The 20,992-nt window shown below is 41.4% G+C and overlaps 1 protein-coding gene across 2 annotated transcripts in view; it reads right to left on the bottom strand.

Moving 5' to 3' along the window:
* Nucleotides 1-3,243: 3,243 nt before the first annotated feature.
* Nucleotides 3,244-20,992, bottom strand: part of chchd6a (coiled-coil-helix-coiled-coil-helix domain containing 6a) — an 81,357-nt gene continuing 63,608 nt past the window's right edge. The window contains exon 8 of one of the 2 annotated variants that reach the window (XM_076159351.1): nucleotides 3,244-3,393. In XM_076159351.1, the coding sequence (XP_076015466.1) occupies nucleotides 3,373-3,393 (21 nt within the window). In that variant the 3' untranslated portion in view covers nucleotides 3,244-3,372. Of the gene's footprint in view, nucleotides 3,394-10,096; nucleotides 10,154-20,992 lie in introns of those variants that run through there. The other variant, XM_076159349.1, reaches the window with a different exon arrangement.

Raw genomic sequence — 20,992 nt, forward strand, 5'->3', positions numbered from 1 at the left:
GTTGCTGTTTTTCGCATCTTTGGTGTCAAATTTATCAAAATCACACCCACCAGATGCTCCCAACAAACTTCCACAAATGACTAAATTTGTCGAAGTTAAATTTTTGAAAGTTTCGCCACTCATTGATTCATACTTTTTGGCATTGAAACGTGAAATCATTGTAATGACACGAGAGAAATATAATAATGCAACTCATTTTGGCAGAACTTTGCCTGCAGTGGACACAGCGGGGGAGGGGAAACAAAATGAAAGTGTAATGGAAAAAGTGCTGTTGATCATAATTGCTGGTGGTGAAATTGCTGGTCTGTATTTCCCCTAAAATTTCCCTGCATGTCACCGACTCCAGGCGCTTCTGCATCTGCAATTATTTCTTCAGGAAGGATTCAGCTTGAACTTGGATATCACCTTCTATTTTTTTTCCTCCTCATCCTATTCCTCTCCCTCCTCACCCCCATCCTCCTACTTTGGACCAATTTGGGGTGGCGAGGCGATGGTTATCTAAATGCAAAGTGATGCTGTAATAGCGCTTGCCGACGACTCGTGAGACCAGGAGATGAAGAGATGAGGGGTGGTGGAAGGATGAGTGGGGGGGAGGGGTAGGGGGGGTTAATGAGAGACATACCATACAAAACAGAGACGAAGAAGGGAGGCTGAGGGAGGGGAGGGGGGGGTGTAAGAGAAGAGAAGCAAAAAGAGAGGAAGAGGGAGGCAGGAAAGCAAAGTAGCAGCCAAGAAGAGATGGCATGAAAGAGGAGAGAGGGAGGGAGAGAGAGATCAAATGGGAGGGAGGTGATAATGGAGGGGAGAGAGGAGAAGAAAAGGCAAAGAAGAGGAGAGTCTAAAAAGAAAGCCAAGCAAGACGGAAATAAAGGAGTGGAAGAAAAGGGGTGCAATCGAAAGAGAGGAAGAAAGAGAGGGAGGTAGCAGGGGGAGTGAAATGACAACATGAGAGGAGAAAATTTAGATGAAAAGGATGAAAGAATAGAAATGCAGAGATAAGAAGAGAAGCTCAACTGTGATATTATTGCTAATGGCACGTATTGATTTTTATCATTGATTTGTAATTGATGCCAGTCACCTTTTAATGTTTCTTACTATTACTTTAATTTCTGTGGTATTGACTCAGTGTCGCTGGCTGCTTTTCATTCATGCCCCTAAAGCCCAACTGAATTCAAATGAGAGTAAAGACAGATAGAAAGGGCAGGAGAGCAATAGCGAGGAGGAAGGCTTCAATCACGAGTCGTATGATAAGAAAAATCTAACCAAAATCCTAGAGGCGGCATTATGTTATTTATGTCATGCCACTGAAGCAATTTAAATGGAAAGAAACAGGAAGGGGGACAGATGAAAGACAACAATACAGAGAGTTTGAGGGGGCTGAGTAAAGACGGCAGGGAAGAAAGAGATGAAACAATTTGGTTTGTGTGTTTTGGTCTCTCTCTCTCTCTGTGTGTGTGCGTGTGTGTGTATACCTGTGAAAGCAGTGAGAAAAACACTGCACCAATATCATCTGTCAGTCAAGCCAAAAAATGAACAAGATGAAGAAAATGAAAAGAAAAGGGGAAAAAGAAAGCAATCATCCGTCCTGCACAATATTTAAATAGACACATATAGTCTTTCAAAATACAGTAGCTGCAGTATAAGTCTGCAAAGACAACATTCAGCAGCAGACACAGCAGCAAACAGCACAGCCAATCTTGTCCAACCCAAAGATCCAACGCTGACTGACTCCCATGTGAGGACCATGTGAATCCCATGACTCCTAAGTCCATCTGGCCCAAGAGGACACATGATGATTCACTTGAACTGAAGAAGAACCTGGGATGAGGGATGATGACACTGCAAATCCATTTAAACAGACTCTGCACGCGATGTGGCACCTTATGGATGTCACGCCTGCTTCAAATGGTGCATGGAATTCCCTGCAAAAATTGTATTTTTGATTTTTGATTCAATGACTTAAGGTGGCAAAGTGTAAGCCCAACGTAAAAGTGCTTATTACATCGCTGTCAACGTTTTGAGATATTCTTAGGAGAGATAATGATTAAATTGCTAAAGTCAATTAATTGATGTGTCGTGTTACTCGTAGAGACTCTCTTTCTCACTCACACACACACACACACACACACACACACACACACACACACAGATCGTTGTCTTACTTTTGGCCTCCGGCAGCCTCATGTGCAGTGTGATCGTCACCTTTTGGCCTCTGCTCACTGGCTGTTTGTCTGTCTGTGTCCAGGCTAAAGCTTTACCGTTTAGCAAATTGATTTCCCTGAGTCAGTCAGTAGCAGTGATTAATCGGAGACATGCAGTCTATCCCGCACTCTCAATAGGAAGTATTCCACTGTAGGGAGAGGGGGTTCAGTGTTGGACAGGGCTGAGTCATTAGCAAAACTGACACATTTCCCCCAGTGGCACATACCATGAGTGTTTTGTTTTCCTGACAACAGAGACATTTGGACAGCTCAGTTATAGATTGAATTAAGAAAATTATGTTCCTGAGTCTATATAAGTGGCAACGGATCCTGAATCATGAATCAACAAAGTGAAACAAAAACCAAAAGCGTATTTCAAGACAGCTGACGCCACAGACGGCAGCCCAATATAAGTGATCCATGAAATACGGTGAGAAACAAACTCTTCCCTTGAGCAAATCTTGAGCATGACCGTGTTTCCTTCTTGGCCCTTTATCTCCCTGAAACCAATGTGATAAAAATACAAACAAGTATCTCCAGTGTATTGTTGTACTGATAATTGTATGTTTATTTATCTATTATACAATATAAAAGAGAATAAAAGGTTGACATGTTTATGTCTGTATTAAAGATTGGAATAATTATTATTATTTTATTCTATATGAACAAGAACAGACTATACAGGAACATAATGTATCAAATCAAATTGTATTTTATTGTTTTTATTTTGGAAAGCCTAATATCACATAGAATAGCAGTGAAATGCCGGGCTGCAACCTTTAAAAACGTTTGAGTTGTTTGTGTACAAAAATAGTTTCAATTAAATTATTGTTGGTTTCTTTTTCAAAACTAAAAAAAGTTTTATAATTACTACCTTAAGATCAATATAGCCCAGATCTATCCTCTGAAGGAATCAGTCTGAAGGAATCAATCAGAGCACAAAGTGGCATGAATCTCAATGTACTGGTTGACAGAATTTTATAACTTGTAAATAAAACAATTCTCTTATGATAAATTAGCCTTTAACAAATCAAGCTCTAAATCTTCCTCTAGTTGGTACAACGACATTTGGTACAGAGACTACCTGCATCTTTTGTTTGGAGTATATAACCAAAGTCCTGTGTGATGTCATGACAACATGGATGATGCTGGGACGTCTTTGCTGGGTGTCTCAAATTAGACCTTCTTTCCTCTGCAGGACACAGAATACATGATTTATATTTCCCTCCATGAAATGATAAAGTGTTGGTCTCACATTTTCCATGTACACAGCATGAAACTCGTCAATTCCAAACCACACATTTACAAATACTGATTGGGTATTTTTTTCACCATCCATGCTTTTATTTTTCAAATGCACACCGACATGGAGATCACAGAATAGGAGCACTTAAGAATATATTAAAGGCCAAGGCTGCACAGACTGAGCTGAGACCTGAAGCTATTTTATAGCTTTTCTATGAACTGCTCCACTCTTTTCAGTTTCTCTTCCAAATACAGTCTCACAATGGTGTTCCTCCACCTCGTAATGGTAATCCTCGCTGAATGAGAGAGTCGGTCATTTAAAATGTCATCCAAACTGTCTGTATGTGTGCGTTGACAAGAGAAATGTTTTCAATGCGAGTTACAATGTCAGTGTAAAGCTGAAAAAAGAGCTGTGCTGTAAAAGCTGTCAAGGTTATGCCCATATACCTCTCAGGTCAAAGTTGAGTTCTTTATAATTTTGATACAAAATAGAATTTATATTGTAATGTGATTTTAACTGCAGAAGGGATGCTGATGAGTCATGTTCCTGATTGCGATGTTCCCTTCAGAATCAGACAATTTCAGCAACCTCACTCTGATGAAAATGGTTTAATCATCATTGAAAGTTTGCTGTTTTACTTTTCTAAGACAATTGAAAGCTCAGCATGATAGTCCCACTCGAGTCTTTACCTATTTTCTCTGCACACAAAATACAATGCAGTGCACAAGTAAGAAGGAATCAGAGTGTGAATGTGGAAAAGGAGAGAATAAAAGAGGATTATATGTGGTGTGTGAGTCATATCGTCATATCCTAACTTTTCAAATTTTCTCACAGAGAGACCAGAGCTCTTTATTGGTGACCAAGACACAGAAGACTCTACAACTTCAAACCCTCAGACTTCCCTGGACGTGCAGTTTTGAGTCCCAGAGGAGTTAGACTGTGCCTGAGTCCACCAGACAGGAACTGACTATCAGTGACAGGCAGTATGGATGTTAAAATACAACAGTTTTCAGGTGATGTGCAGGCTCGCAGTTGTGTAGTATGTGCGCTCGGACCACTCTGCAGTCACCTTGGGAACTGGACTCATTAACTGTACCCACAGCACAGCACAGAAAACCATCCAGCCCACTTCTTATGACTCAACCAGCCTGGTTAGTCTCCTCTCACCAAGTCATACGTTATCTGCTCAGCCACATACTGACCACTTCAATACAATGCAGTCCAAGCACAATATTTGCTAAGAATATATCTCCAAATATGAATACAGGTCTCATCAAAGGTGACCAAGGCATCATGAAGATTCTGGACAGAAATAAAACCCACCAGAGTAAAGAGGAGGAAGATTATGACATACAAACAAGAGTGAGCGATTGTGATAATACAGGAAGGATGAGGAAACTGGTGACAAATTGCAAATGCGCCTGAGCATCTCTGACTGACAGGCCAATCATCTTGCTTGCTCATCTTGAGGCGATGCCTGGCTGACTGTTATTAATTGAAATGTGATTGGAGGATGGGGGGGTGTCGGTGGTGGTGGGGGTGTCCACAACGCTCACATCTAATCCACATCAGAGCAATTAATAACACATTCACTCCTCCTCTCTCCACTCTCATCACTGTTGATATTTCCAATACTGACTAGCAATTAGAAAGGGAGGGAGAAATAATTGAAAAGGGATAATTCTGTAAGGAGAGCTGGGGGCCAAAGATAGAATTGGGAACAGGATTAATTTGTGGAACAATTCAGAGGGCTGCCCAGGAGGGAGACTGCATTGGTGGTGTGTTTGAATCTCTCAGAGTTTCTGTAATGGCCAAACTCTCACCACACGCTTTCATTAATTGCAGAGAAAAGTGGAGGGGAAAAAATCAGACAGGTAGGAATGGCAGCAAAAGAGTCCAGGTTCATTAACTTCCTTCCATCAAGCTTTTAGTAGGCAGGAAGTGCTGGCAGAAGTTAAGTTAAAGCCAGCTGCAGGCCACAAAGTAAGATTAAAGACCCTACCGCTGCGAAAACTTCCTTTTTTAAATTAAAATGTGTCAATGTAAATTAGCAAATTAACCTGATTTAACTTTGAATTGACTTGGAGTAATTGAACATTCAAATTTTGGAGTAATCTAGAGTATCGATTATAAAAAATAAAAAATAAAAATCAGAAATCTGTCCTTTAGAAAACTGTAGCTCAGAAAGTATAATTGAACACACACACACACTCCCCAGTCTTCACTACAATAAAAAGATAGATTTGATAAGTGCTATGGTGCAAAAATGAAGGAATGAAGGAGAAACAGACTTTCATTACAAGGAGATTTTAGAAAGTTAACTTAACAGTGACTGTCAGATCATCGACAGCATGCTCATCACACTGTTGATCTGCTTTTTGTGCACAAACATGCCCTTCTAAATCTCCTCCTACAATCTGGGTCATTTCTCACAAAATACACTGATCAGCCTGATGGTGGCGCTGTCATTAACATTTATATATTGGAGCCCATTATCTGTAGTACATTCTCCCCCTCTCTCCTTGGAGTGTTAGACCGGGTCCAGCTTTTATAATATCAACAGCTGCAATGTGTTGTTTCTTTCAGTGATCATCAGAATCCTATTATTTCATCTCCATGGATACACGTCTAAGCAAAGAAACTCAAAAAAGTCAGTCATGTTTTTCAGGCATTACACACAGGTCATTACCATCAGACAATCATGCACATTGCAAATTACAAGTTTGAAAAATATGTTTTAATTATGTGACAAAGTGGGTGAGAGCACTCCCTTTGTCCCATTTTATACAGCTCCCCAAAGACTTCATTTAACTATGCTTGTTGTTTGTTTTAGCCACAACTTCCTGTTTTTTTTCCTGCACTCCACCAATCTAAATTTCCTTATCACCTGTTTGTGGAAAGATCGAACAAAGATGAACAAACAAACACTTGATCATAATCTGCTACACTACAACTAACTGGCTGGAATATCATTGAGTCACATTTTGTAACACAATAAAACACAGCCGTTGTTTATGCATATGGAAATGTTACTGATCATTACAGTGAGTGCAGGTCGAGCTGACAGATGTCTAAGAGCACAAGAGCAAGATTGTGCCTGTGTGTTCATTTTTGTGTCTGCTTCGTCCATTTATCCTCCATTCACTGCTTTCTCCCCTCATTCATTCCTTCGCTTTCTCTCCATGTGCACGACATGCTTCATCTCAAACCTCCAGTAATTCCCTCGTCTATCATTAATAATGTATAATGCAGAGTGACAGAACACAATCTCCAAAAGAGCTTTCAGCAATCTGTCTTTGTGCATGTATGTATGTATTTGTGTCTGTCTCTCTAAAGTCAAGTCATTTCTCAGCCAGAATTTTCAATCCCTTTAAGTTTTATTGAATATTAATATGTAGCTGGGAAGTCATCCAAATCATTTAAATAAATACTATATCTTTTCTCTGTTTGTTTGTTTTCTGACTGGTTTGATCTGTTGGGGGGCAGCTCCTGCAGGAATAACATTGGATTGTGGCTCTTTACCAAACTGTCAAACATAATTTTAGAACAACAGTAGTAGTAGACTTGGCAAATCATCATTCTGTGTCTACTGTAAACTCTTCTCAGTGAGCGCTTCAGTGGTGGCTCCCAACACAGACGCTCTGACTTCACAGCGACTCTTTTTCTGTTTTTCCACAATGTGGGTAGTACCAATGTCACTGTACTGCTGTGTGTACCTCCACTGCCAAACAAGAACAAGGAATGTCCATGTACCCACAGCAGAAAACTAAATGTGATGAGACAGTATCATGGACATTCAGATCAGTTTCCATCCAACATGTCACAGAAAAGAAGTAAAAATATCAATCGATCTTGTGTGTGTGAGGTCATCGATTTCAAACTTTAATGTAACATCTATTCATTAAATCTGGTTTTCCTGCTTCTTTTCTGTGGAACATCCAGCTCTCTAAGGTGATTATCCTCATCTCTTACCCAAATGTATTCAAACTAACTTGGCCGAGCTGCTCATGCTGCTGTCATTTTGGTCAAGATAGGTTTTGACATTTTAGTGTGACATTTCTGAGCCATCAATAATTTGGTGGTTCCTCAGAGTTTTGCTGTGTCGTTGAAACTTTGCCGGCACGGGGATCAAGCTTGGCTCTCTGTGTGCTGCACTTTCCCTCTGCGACGGAGGATTTAGCAGCAGCGTCTGAGGAAGACGCCAGTGAACTCTTCTGACACACAGTTATCCCAGCGGACACAGCTGGGAAATAGATTTTTCACAAATCTCAGTATGGAAATGACAAGAAGACAAATCCATTTTTGTTATTGTTTATTGGAACAACCGTCATTCCTTTTACTTATGACAGATTCATTTTCACAATGGCAGATATTCACAAAACTCTATTATTAAACTGAAAGAAATAGGAAGCCGTTGCCGAGGCAAATATGTAGAGGGTTTGTTCGAGTTGCTGCAGTGAACCGTTGTTTCTCTTACTGTAGATCTCTTTAACGTGACATTTTCAAAGTCTCTCTCCCTGCTGTGGCATCTCTACATTGCATCTCTAAGAAATCCCTTGTCAATCATATAAGGTTGCTAGCAAAGGCATGCACTCTGACTTTCAGTAGGAGGCGCTCTTCATTGTCTGTTCACCCATTATGGTTTTCCCGGCACCATTAACGACCACGCATCACCTCTGCTGAGGAGGTGAGGCTTTCACCCATATCTGCTGGCTGGTTTGCTAGAAATCAGATCACATAAATATACATACATAGACTCAGTCTCAAGAAGTGATAATAATAATAAAAACAAAGATTTCTGTGTCTAAAATCCTCTCAGTTATCATTTCCCCTCTTTGATAAACAGTATGATTACGTGTGTTATTGTGATGACTCATACTTGTCTCAGAAGAACAGGGAGAGTAGAAAGCAATCTGAGAAGCTGGTTTTGAAGTGGATGAACACTCAGTCCTATCTAGGAAAGAAAAAAAGGTGTGGAAATGCAGTGATCAACAAGCCAGATGTCCCCTGCAGCTCCCTCATGGAACAGCAAGCACACAGCTGAGCTTAAGGAAGAAGAAATGAGAAAAGCCTCAGCCTATCTTCTTTTGGCTGAGTAGCTCTGCTTTGCACTGCTCTCTCGCTCTCTGCTCTCTCTCTCTTTTCTTTATTAAAGAGAAACACATGTAGTGTCAGGGCGTCCAAGTATGAAATTCAATTCTCATCCCCCAAACGGTGTTTTTATTAAAGCCGTTACTATCACGGCAGGCAGGCAGGGCCCGGCCGACTCAGCTTGGCGCAGCTCAGCTGTGTGGGCACGAACTATGCGAAGATGGGAGGGGTTGAGAGCGTTAGGGCAAGGAAATACGTGAGGGAGGAAAAAGGAAGAGGGAGGGTACAGCGTGAACAAGGCAGCAGAGGATTGTGGGCCGTCAGAACTGCCACAGACTTAATTTGCCCAAAAGGCAGCTTAGCCTCTTATGCAATTTAACCAGGATGTAGTTGACTGGGTTGACTTGGGTTAGCAGCCCAGCACGCTCCGGAGCACAGAATCAATTGCACATTGGACAGAGAATTATGCTACAGTCTTGTTTGCACTGTGTTTATTATTTTTCCTCTGTGTAAAACACTGGCCTCAATTATGGCACGACAACATCTTTGGAGCTCTTAATAGCAGCTGTGTTCTGACTCCAAGCTGCATGACGCTGATTGATTTGACATCATGTTTAAAAATTTGGATCAATGGTGATTTCATTCATCAGTACCAGCATCCTACTCTGAATCTGTGTTTGTTTTTACTGTGATACATTTCAAACTCCTTGTAATTGTACAACAACAAAATAAATGTCTGAGTATATTAGAATCTGTCATTGGCAAAATTATACCAATGTATATATATATATATATTAATATATATATACATGCTGTTCTGCACAACATTTGACATAACCACTTGTGGCGATAGGCTAGGTAAAAATTGAATTAAAAATAAGTCAAAGTGAGCAAATATCTAGTCGCTGTTAGATGTTTTGTGCTTTGAATCTCCCCCTTCTCCCTCTCGACAGTAAATACATATTCAGGGTCAGCTGGCCCTGTCTATGCCTCAGAGAAAACAACGCTTTGCGGCTAAACCATTCTGACAGGCTTACCCTTTTTACACAAGGAAGACGAGGAAGAGGTTGGAGAACGGGGTTACCGGATTGGTGGATGGCTTGGGGTGGCAGGTGGAGGGGGGTCGTCAGGGAGCAATGCAGATGAGTGAGGAGGAAGTGAGAGAGAGAAAGAGAAGAAGAGACAACTACAGGGGTTACAGTGGGACGCTGAAAAATAAGTAAGGGTATAATTGTGAGGCTGGCTGGGTGGCTGCTTCACTGCTGTGCTGTGTGACTGGTGGGCTGGATTCGAGGCAACATTTCAGATTTCTGACTGGTTCGCTTGTTGATTCGGTGGCCTGCTGCACGGCAGGCTGACTGGTTGACAGGGCGCTTGACGGGTGTAAAGGTTGGTTGGCTGTCTCAGTGGATGGCGTCTCCGCTGCCTGTGCATTCATTATTCATCCTCTGTATCTGATGATGTGGGTCAAGCTCAGTTCTGGTCAGCTGAGGCTGCAGACAGGCAGACAGCCACTGGAGCAGCACAGCTCAGGCAGCAGTATCAACAGAATCCAATGGACTATATGGGCCTTTTATCTGGTTTGGGGGTCATTTCCTCGTTGACCGGAGACAGTCTGTGAGAGGTGAGAGAAGAATGACAAAGACTCCAGGCCAGGTCTGACATCACAGTTTGACAATCACCATCTTAAGCATATGGGTCCCCAGGATGTTTCAGGTGCTTTAATTTAAATGCATAGTGCAAGCTGCTGAATGACACCTGATAAATGAATAGCATTTTAAAAACTTAAAATATAGAAATAAAGAGATTGTTGAAGAGTTGAAAGACTTAAGGAGGATATATCTCAATATTGCTTAGAAAGGAATTTTACAAAGCACGTGCCTCCACTACAGCCCAATAAGCCAAGAAGAAAATGGTCCGTTTTTTATAATATAACACAAAGATAACAAAAAGCTCTGATAATTACAGGATAGAATTTCTTTTTCCATTTTTTTTTTTTATTGAAATTGGTGTGTTTCTGCCAGAAAACTGCCAGAAATAATGAAAAATCTTGCAATGTGAATAAACACTTAATTATTAAAATCACTGCCCCACCAATTTCTGGCAAAGAAACAAACCATCAATTAGAAAACACAAAGCAAGATTGTTGTAATGCTGGTTTGCATGGATGCTCAAATAAAGCGACTTTGGCCTCCACATCCTGATAGATGGAGGCAGAATTTTGTGCAGACATTTTAGAAAATTCTCTGTCTGAATATTGCAGTCAAATCCTGAACACCTTGAGCAATGTAAACTATGATTTGGACTTGTCGGTCCAGATTAACTTTGATGGGATGTGTCATCCTTTACAGACTCGGCATCTCTTACATAACAGACCTTGACTCAAGCAGGCAGAGCGGCCTCGTCGCTGTTTCTCTGGCTTCAGAATCCTCTCATTCTATGGAATATGTGACCTCAAGTAATTTTTTTTCAATCTTATCATTCATCAGAGTGGCATGTCTAAGCACAATATCTGGTACTGTAGAGAGCTGTTTGCTCTGCCAAGCTTACTTTTGTAATCCACAGACATTAACAGGTCATTGAGACATTTACACAAATATTTTTTACCAACATCATTGCTTGCCATTCTATTCAGTCAATACCGACGTAAATCAGTCTGCTTGTGAAGAAAGGCAGCGGGGGATGTAGCTACTTATGGCTGGCTGGAAGGATTCAGACAAAGCAACCACAACAAGCCAACAGATTGCTGCAACCAGTACACTCAGAATATGAGTGCCCTGAGTTGGAGTTCTATTCTTGTACCTTTCCAGTGACCGGCACAAAGTGAAAGGCAGAGAGGATGCATTAACATGCACCTGTTATTTGGGTCCACACAGGCACACAAACATGCCATGCAACAAAGGGCCAGGTGAAATGGATTATAAATAGGAGGACGGTGGACGATTAATCATTCCTCAAAAACAAGCTTGTACCAACCACAGTCATGCCAATGCCTCAGCAGAGAGCAGAGTGCAGGTGCCTTCACCTTGTGGGAACATACACACCACCCCAGTGAACTCAAAGGTGACCATACTATGTGTCAAAGTGTGACAAGGACTTTAAGAATCTAGGGTGTTAGGCATTCCCAAAGTGGGGGAAAAAAAGGGAGATCAAATGGCAAAGTAAAATGCTACATTATTGACTGGCTGCTTTGTTTGTTTTATAATCAGCATTTATCAAATAAGAGGCGTAAAGTACATGTATCTGTGCTACTGCCTTCATTTACTGGGAGGGATTTAATCAGCAAGAGAGGAACGATCTCATACAGTCTAACAAAGCAGCTATGGATAACAGACGCTAAGGAGCTCCCATTAATCTTGAGTTCATTAAAGAGTCTCACTGAAATCTTCACCATAATCACATTCAACTTTAATGAACTATGAATAAACTGAGATGCCAATCGAAATACATCTCCTGGTGTTGGAGAGTGTGAAGTTAAAGCTGTAGATACTGTTATATACTGTATCTGTGATGTGTGTTTCTGTCAAATTTCAGTTTCGTCTCAGGGATAAAATCACCAACCTGTCCACCAAGCGATTCCCCAGATTAGACCTCCGACATGCTTGGAAAATGTTATATTTTTACTTCAATAGCAATGGATGCAGCTGCTAGTAAGTGTGCTCCAGGTGCTGCTTGATGACGCTGTTGCTACATTGGCTCTCTGTTCCATGTGGCAGGGCGTCATGAGTGTATCGTTAACCACCGTTATACTGGGCACATTTAACAACGCCTTTTTAGCTGGTGATTTTCTTCCAATGCCACACCACGACCTCCTGTTGTGTAATGCGAGTTGTAGCTGTCTGAATCACCTTCATGGTTCAGAACAGAGTCTCTAAAATGTCAGAGACAAAGCTGAAATCTTGTGAAATTCTTGAAGTATGGGATAACAGTAGTAAGTCTCTCTTGTGCTCACAGAAAGCACAGCAGCACTGAAACGCCCTGCATCTGCATGTGGATCGATAATATGACCCAGACAAGTAATCAGCTTGATTGTATACAAAGCATTTTACACATCAGGACCAGTAAAACAAGTGATAAACGCCGTGGATGACTATAAACACAACAACTGAGATCTGCCTACCACAGTAAACGCAGTAAACAGAACTGAACAGATTCCCCTGAATGGAGCCCTGAGGGATACAGATTTCATTTCCCCTCACTTTTTAACCTTGTGATTACTTCACTTAGTGAGTCATGGCAGCCTTTGAGCTGCTTTCCTGAAGTCGTCGTTGCTTGTGGTGATGATGCATCAATCCAGCAGAGCCAATCAGACCTCACAAAAGGCAGAAGCTTAGACTCCGATTTCAGGATTTGATGGCTGTGTGCCTGCACTGTATCCTACCAGGAAAAGATACATGAATCATGCAATTGAAAGGGGCAGATAGTTAATTGACTCATTAAATGTGTCAATTCTTGTAGTCAAGCTGAGTGGATGTCATTCATATCAGAGTAATGGGCATTCATGAATCAATGTAAAGATTTTGTTTACATCTTTCTCTATCCTCCCTCAGCGCTTCTCTCTCCGCTCTTGCCTTCTCAGAATCATGCCATGTCTCTCAGACACCCTGCATTAATTCCAGATGAAGTGAGGAGATTTCCCCCGTGGCAAGACAGAGATGCCGTGATTAACACCAGAGAGATGGCGGGCTGGACGAGGAGGACCAGAGGAGGAGAGGGAAATGGGGGAGCAGAGAGAAGAGGGTGAGATCAGGACATCGTAGGACAGGATATATGATATTAGCTATGAGGCGAGAGGAGGATAGGAGATGGGAGAACGATTGATAGAAATATAAATGGAGGGAAATCGATGATGTCGCAGAGTCAAATAATGAAAGGAGGACCAATAGGAGAGCACAATGTTCTCATCCACCACATGTGACACACACACACATACACACACTTAATTTAATAAGTGTAGTTGCTCTTCACTCATAAAAGCATGCAGCAGTAGTAATCATGGACGGCTCAGACAAACGTCAATTAGCAAGAATGAAGCTCCTCTCTCTTCTGTGCTCAGGGTCATCTGCTGTGTCCAACACATCTCACTCAGGCTGGTCTGTCCCTGTACTTTGTTGAGTTCTTCAAAACAGGGACACGTTGCTCTAGCTGATCTGTTCTTGCTGGTATTGTCTTTGTTGAAATCTCGGTAAATATGAGTTTTGTCTTCACGTTTCATAGTTGCTATGGTTTCTGTGTGTGGTGAGGAAACAACTTCCTAGTGATACAGTTCCATTTGAGATGCAAAAAGGTTACGTAAGCAGCTTGGTTTTTACAGAAAGTGGACTTAAATAAACAAAAATAAGGGTTGAATAAGTCAAATTCTGGGCAACAATAAGCATTTTTATTTACAGCTCAACTTCTTGATCTAATAGTAATGATTTCCTTGGTTCACACACTCACACAGCTATAAATCATCATCTAGTCCCAGGATATCAAAGAATCTCCAGGTGTGCGTTCCAACCAAACAGCAAACATTCAACTTCACTCATCTTGAATGACAAGTGGTTGGAATTCAAAATGAAACGGCATATTCTCTAACAACTGTGCCTACATTGCTTTGTTTCTTAGCCGAATTAACTTGCTGTGATTTTGTTGATAATGCCTCTTTCATAAGTAAGGTCTCTAGACCTGCCTGTCAGAGAAAGAGCTCTCGGTCTCCCTCATCTCCCATCCAGCTCCAGGAAAATGCCAGGAATAGTTTTCAGCTTGAGTGCATAGGATGTGCATAGTGCAACCGTCAGTGTCAGCAGAGTACAGTACCTGAAGCAGCTCCAGTTTAAAATGCTGACAGGCTGGAGAGATGGGAGACGAGAGGAGGAATCAACCAGCTGGCCAGATAGTCAGTCAGCAGACATTAGGTGCACATAAAGTCCTCCAAGCCATTTCTCTACGCTCATTGTTTCAATATTGAAGTTGTTACATCGGTTGCTACCCTGTGGCCCCAGCTAACAATCAGTTTTTGACCAGTGGCTAAAATGGAACTTTTGTGTGTTTGTTGAGCAAGACTGATTTTATTTGTGGCTGTAGGAAGAAAAATCTTATTGGTTGAGACCTAAAGAATGACCTCATCTATTATTCCTACTGCCCCATAGGCTTCACACTTATCAGTGAATATTCTGTATCCAGAACGATTGAACAAAATGCCAATTGTTCTTGAATTAAACATACACTGAGGAGAATAACAACCTCTGTAGATCAGTTTCTCTATGTACGGTCATTGTTCTCTCATGCTAACAAGATGCAAGGTGAAAACAAACTAAGCAATGTCAAAAAGTGCACATGAGGACTGAGGTTATGTTCACACGTAGCTGCTTTTGAGTAGAAAAGAATCTGCTGAGAGCTTCTGCAATGGTAGCCTCTTTTGAATGGCAGCTGCCTCCCATTAGATTGCATGTATCAAGATGCTGGCTGTGGTGGTGAACCATAGCTGATATCAAAAGGATCAAAAGAGCAGAAACGGTCAATGCAACCCTGTATTCCTGCATGTTCCATCAACACGGCAGGTGGAAAATAAGTGCAATTTTCCAACAATACCGGCACCATAATTTGCAGTAATTTCAGGAAAACATTTTGTCACACAACAATCAAATCCTCCTTTTCAATCGTGTATCAAAGTGCAACACAAGATTGATGTATCACCAAAAAGTCACAGCTGCCACAAAGTGAAAGATATTTTTTGAAGACTTGATGAAGTCATGTTCTGGTTCAGCCGCACGTGTCTATCTGTGGCTTGCTGCTGTTCGCAAGGAGATAGCTGAGCTTTTTCCTCAGGTTTCCCATCACAGATTTGCTTGTGGAAAGAGCGCGTCTAAGCATTTTCACCCTCCCTGTTAAAACCTGCGTCCAATGATGATTTCTGCAGATGCAGTGATTTTCTATCCTTCTGCTGTTACTCATCTTTGTCCTTCCTTCTCCAACTACAGCAAATTATTGACGGTTTTGGCCTGGACTGAGCCAACTATACATGCATCTCTTTATCTGTTTTAATCTGCTTTTCCTTTTTTTTTTCTTCCTCCATCTATCTGAGGTTTCTCCCCCTTTCAAATCCTCCTCTTTCCTCACATGTTCTTCAGATCTCGGCCCCTTTCTCTACAAACAATAATGACAAGCTTTGCGATTCAGCTCGCTGACCAGCTCATGCAGCAGAAGGAACTGAATCCCACAGCTCAACACCAACAGATAATCCCCTCCGCAAAGCCAGCCTTCCCCTTCTGGAACAATGATCTCATTTACACCGGAGTGACCCTTAACATAGAGCAGGAAAAGGCTGAAAAGAGAAGAGAAGGAGAGGCAGAGAGAAAGCCAGCGACCTAAAGAAGTAAGGTTGTGTTGATAAAGCTATCTGCAACGAACAGTAATAAGACTATAGTGTATGAAAGAAAGACAGATTACAGCATATTTGGAGTTTTTTATTAATTACCAGCTCCCTTTGTTTTAGCTCTGTCTGAACAAAAAGACAGCTGATCAGGTTTTGACTCTGATCATAGCACCATAGCCATACTGACAATTGGACAAGTCAAGAGAACAGGTTCAAAGCTCAGATAAACATCCCCACGCACCCAAACAGGCACCATGTGACACCATGACATTGGAAACCTCGCGGCTGTGTGTCCGTCCTCATCCTCTGATGGCTGCCAAGACAAACACGACAGCAGCTGCGAGGCCCAAACAAGAGGGTGCATTATTAGCTTCAAAGCCGTGAGCGCTGGATGTACTTTACACACCCGCACAGCACTGCCAACCCTGGGAGGGATGCTGTTTTAGAGCTTCACAAACTTTAATGCCCCTTAGTTCAACAGTAAAGTTATTCTATCAAATGTGCTCTGTGCTCCTCATTACTATGACAACAAGAGTCAATGACATGTACAACAAGTAATTCTAGAGCCGAAGCCCTTCTGTTTTCTCCTCAAATCTGTGTTGGTTCCGGCCCCACAACGCAAAGACACACTCTCCCCTTTGTTGTGCCTCACCTTTTGTCTCATCTTCATCATATTTGTCTGCATAGTGAGCTGCTGCTGCTGCTGCAACTCCTGCTGAGATGAAGAGTTTAAACTCAACTTCAAAGGCATTCATTAGGTATCAGGCCAGACTCACACAAGCTTTCATATTTAGCGTAATGGTTTTTGAGGGATCATTTACCCATGATTCTGAGCTGTCACATACATATGCACACTCATGTTGTTTACTCTGGTTGCTCTGTGGTGTTTGGCTCTGGTGTTTAAGAGGTTACTGATGCACAGTCCATTAAATCCTAACAAGATGTGAGTGAGGGGCAACACCGCCTCATATTAGAGGTTTAATTGTTTGTTTTTAATTGTTTTTACTGCTGTAGCATGCTGCTTGGATCCATATAAGGTGCATAACCTGCTCTGCCAAATACAACCATTAACTTGTTCCTGAGTCTGATAAACTCTTAAATTAAAATTATGTAAATCAGGGAGGTGAAATATCTTCAATGCAAGTTTAAGAGGTATTCATTTTTGACCATGTTATGCCTCGGTTTATTTTAATTAACTTTTCATTTCGATGTAGCTATCAAATTAAACTCTCGCCCTGCACATTTTTTTACACTGAGTCATATTCAATAATTCATATTTGAGAAAGAAAGGCAAATAAGGCCAATGTCAGGATGATGCAGGCTCATTGCACCAAAAACTGGCCTTGAAATGATGTGTGGTCTTTTTTATGTAATAATGTAGAATTAATAACAAATTCCTTCAAACTTCAATGATGGAGCTTGTGCATGTAATTTGTGCGTGAATTGCATGCAACATGACAAATAAACTATCTTAAATCTTAAATCTTTGTGCTCCAAAATACAGCAGCAGAAAGTTCAAGAAGCCAGAAGTCTCTGGACTTTTCAAATATTCATTCTATCATTAATATTAATCAATAAGCTCATCAACTGTTTTCAGATGGACGGCACATTGGCAACCAGGCGGCAGAGGTATTGTGTTTGTGTGTTTTCTGGGTTTTCATTTTCTCCCTTTAGCACTAACTGCTGTGCATCTTCTGATTTGGACATTTCATTACTGTGGGACCTAAAGTGATGCAACCAGATTAAAGTGTTCCAGTTCCATTTTTGCTTTTGTCTGCTTCACGTGCAATCTGAACATTTGAATTCTGATTTGTGTGTATTAGATTTATTTCTGTGTGTGAATGTGGATCATTGTTAATCTGCGAACATCTGACTCCATGAGCTAATGTGCCTGTTTACACATGTCACAAATCAGAATTAGGTCACTTATTCCTGAAAGCAGAGTGAGTGTATTACACCTACGCACTTCATTTTGAATAGTAAATCACTAGGATGGTCTGCGGGTCCCTACCTGTCATTCAAACCTCCATTAGTGGCAACTTGGCAGGGTGACGTGGGATCCACAGCTGTAGATGTGGATTGGAGATGACAGCGCAGTGTTTCCTCCTCACTGCACACATCTTCCACCCATGTGTGTGTTCTGTGTACCAGTGAACTCGTGCATATGGGCACAAAATGTACTGTACATATCAATGGACACCCACACACACACACACTTTTATTCCATTGAGTAAAGCAAGGACGAGTGTGTGTGTGTGTGTGTGTGTGTGTGTGTGTGTGTGTGTGTGTGTGTGTGTGTGTGTGTGTGTGTGTGTGTATGTGTGTGTGTGTGTGTCCCTTGCACTCCCTGAAGGCAGGTAATGAATCACGTCAGAGCATGCATGCTGTTAAAAGGAGCCCTCGTCATTGAACACACACGCACACGGACACACACACGGACACACACCGGACACACACACAGTCCTTCTCATTGCTCAGTCAGTCTTCATACAAACACATCTACACACAAACAGACAGCATCATCCACTGCTCCAATGCGCTGAGCTTAGTGTTTCATATGCAGAGCATGACAGGCAGATTAATGGAGCGCTGCTGTCTTGTCGTCACATCTGCCCTGCTCTCCTCTTTACCTCCTGTCCACTTCTCTACACCTCCTCACTCTTCATTGTTCCACATGTCCTCTCCTCTCTTCTACACCTCCTTTTTTTCCTCCCATCTCCTCAGCAGATCCTTTATCCGTCGGCATCTCCTTTTTACGTCTGCCGCCATCTTTCTTTCTCTTTTTTCTTCCTGCTGTCTGGACTCCTCCACTTCCTTCCTCTCCTATCATTTCATCCTCTACCACCTGATCATCACCTCTACTTCCCTCTGCTGTCCTACCTTCTCCCTTTACCTTCCTCTCCTCTTTCTCTTCCATTACTTCCTCCCTTTCCTCTCCATCCCTGTTGGCATCCATTTCATTTTTGCAAATATTAATAACATAAAAAATGTGATCCGATGCAAAATACCAAGATAATCTCCGCTTGATGTGCCCAGACATGATGTGAAAACTTTCTCACATCATTTTGTAATACTGGAGTAATAAAAACAATACAAACGTGTTGAAAGTTAAACTGAAAACTGATATTTTATCTGAAGTCAATTTAGTTTACCCTTGTGTAATTAATCATCTGAAGACTCCTGGTTGCTGTGTGCATGTCATGGTTGGATAAAAACTGCATGAATTCTCTGAATCCTTTAAACACTTTCAAGAGGTTTTTGACCTTTTAAGTGTAAGAAATAAATGAGTACAGCCACGTAAGGAAACAAAGCTCAGTGAGCAATGTGCTGTAAGTCATGCCAAGATGTAAATATGTGTGTGTATGTGAGAGTCCAAGCTGTAAACTCTGAAGGCAAGACTGCCATCTACTGTCACAGAATTCCTCTGTGTGTGTGTATGTGTGTGTGTGTGTGTGTGTGTCTGCATCCAACATGGCAACGCTTACCTCTTCATTCATCCTATTCAGTTTTCCTCCAGAGAGGAAATGAGCAGATACAGTGAATGAGCTCATCAAAATGTCAAACATGTTCAGTACATTCCACGCATTACTCTGTGATACAATGCAGTAATTGACTTTTTGCGTGGCCACTTAACCTTCCTCGCACTTCCACTTCCTGTAGTGATTTCATTCATTTACATTCCCTTGCATGCCAGCGTGAAAAAACATAAATGTAGCTGAATTTGTGTTTGAACCAAAGTAGGTTTAGGAGAAGCTCAGCCTTATGACTGTGTAAAGTTTACACCGTATATACAGTGTGTAAAACAAAAATGCCTATTTTATGAACATCAGGACGGAGGAAGTTAGAGCACTGGGAGTTAGATTTGTCTTAAAAAATGTTGATTGAAACACGATCAAGCCACAAATGCGCAACTTTTTCCTTGAACTTTGAATTTTACGTGGCAAAAACTGTGCAGTCCTAACTACACTGCTGAATCTACACACCTAGTTAGACACACAATATGATGCTCCTGCCGTGTCAATACACAGACACATGACATTTCTCCAGTGTATGGATTCTTGTCAGGGTGAAATGAGGATTTGAACACATTCTTGGTGAGAGAGAAGGAGCATGATGTTCCCTTGAACAAGATGGTAGGAGTTAGGCAGAACTACTACAATGAAGGCCAAATCAGTTTCTGAGGAAGGAAAAGATAAAGACTGACAGATATGTTAGCAGAGCAGAGGCAGGGGCAAGTTTTGCCACCAGTGTGCCCAAAGGTGCTTCTAGAAGAAAAGTTGAGGTGTAAGATGTTCGTCATTACTTCAACCTGACAAAGATGTGCAGACAGCTTAAATACATCTCAAGGGCGTTAAAGGATGTGCTGCATCTTGGAAGTCCGCAATTACATGGCTATAGGAAGAGATAATCTGTTTTGGTAATGTAACAGAGGGAAGTGGTCGGTATAGTTAAGGATAAGAGCTGCATAAGTTAACATTTAGGGAAATATACAGTGCTGCAGGAAGGAGAATAGAAGCGGACCGGTGTGTTTATTCACACATGAAAGCAAAGATGCCAAAGCAGACCCTTGAATGAAGAAACATACACACAAAATAATACTGTATAATATAGTATTTAGTCCATAATAGCCCTCTTTAAAGATAATGATATTGATTTATTTTATGTTTTTAATTCAGCTTGAAGCACTCTTGAATGCCCCGTGTACTCCAGTATAGAATATTTATATGAACAGGGAAACCCCCATGTCTTATTTTATTCGATAAATTTAGTGGTTAAGAAAGCAGAATATAGTCAATGTTTACCTGCAACGCTAGAAAATCCATTATTAAAAAGGAGCCAGGAGCCAAAACATATATTTATTTGCTTGCAGCCAGGCTCAGCTCCCTCAATCTGCCCCCTGGACATGTCATTATTTACCCAATTATAACAAGACTGCATTTTTATATCGCTATATCCACAGCGCACTAACCAAACCCTACTTAATGATGTATGACAGAGTGTGCGGCTGCTTCTCCCCGCGGTCCCCTGATTGGCAGTCAACCACTTGACACAAAACCACGGGGAAAAAACACTTAAGCTTTTCCTTCCCGTGCAATG

Source organism: Genypterus blacodes, unplaced genomic scaffold (assembly GCF_046128005.1).
Source record: "Genypterus blacodes isolate CSIRO-AG114 ecotype Tasmania unplaced genomic scaffold, CSIRO-AGI_Gbla_v1 ptg000094l_1, whole genome shotgun sequence".
Classification (NCBI taxonomy): domain Eukaryota; kingdom Metazoa; phylum Chordata; class Actinopteri; order Ophidiiformes; family Ophidiidae; genus Genypterus; species Genypterus blacodes.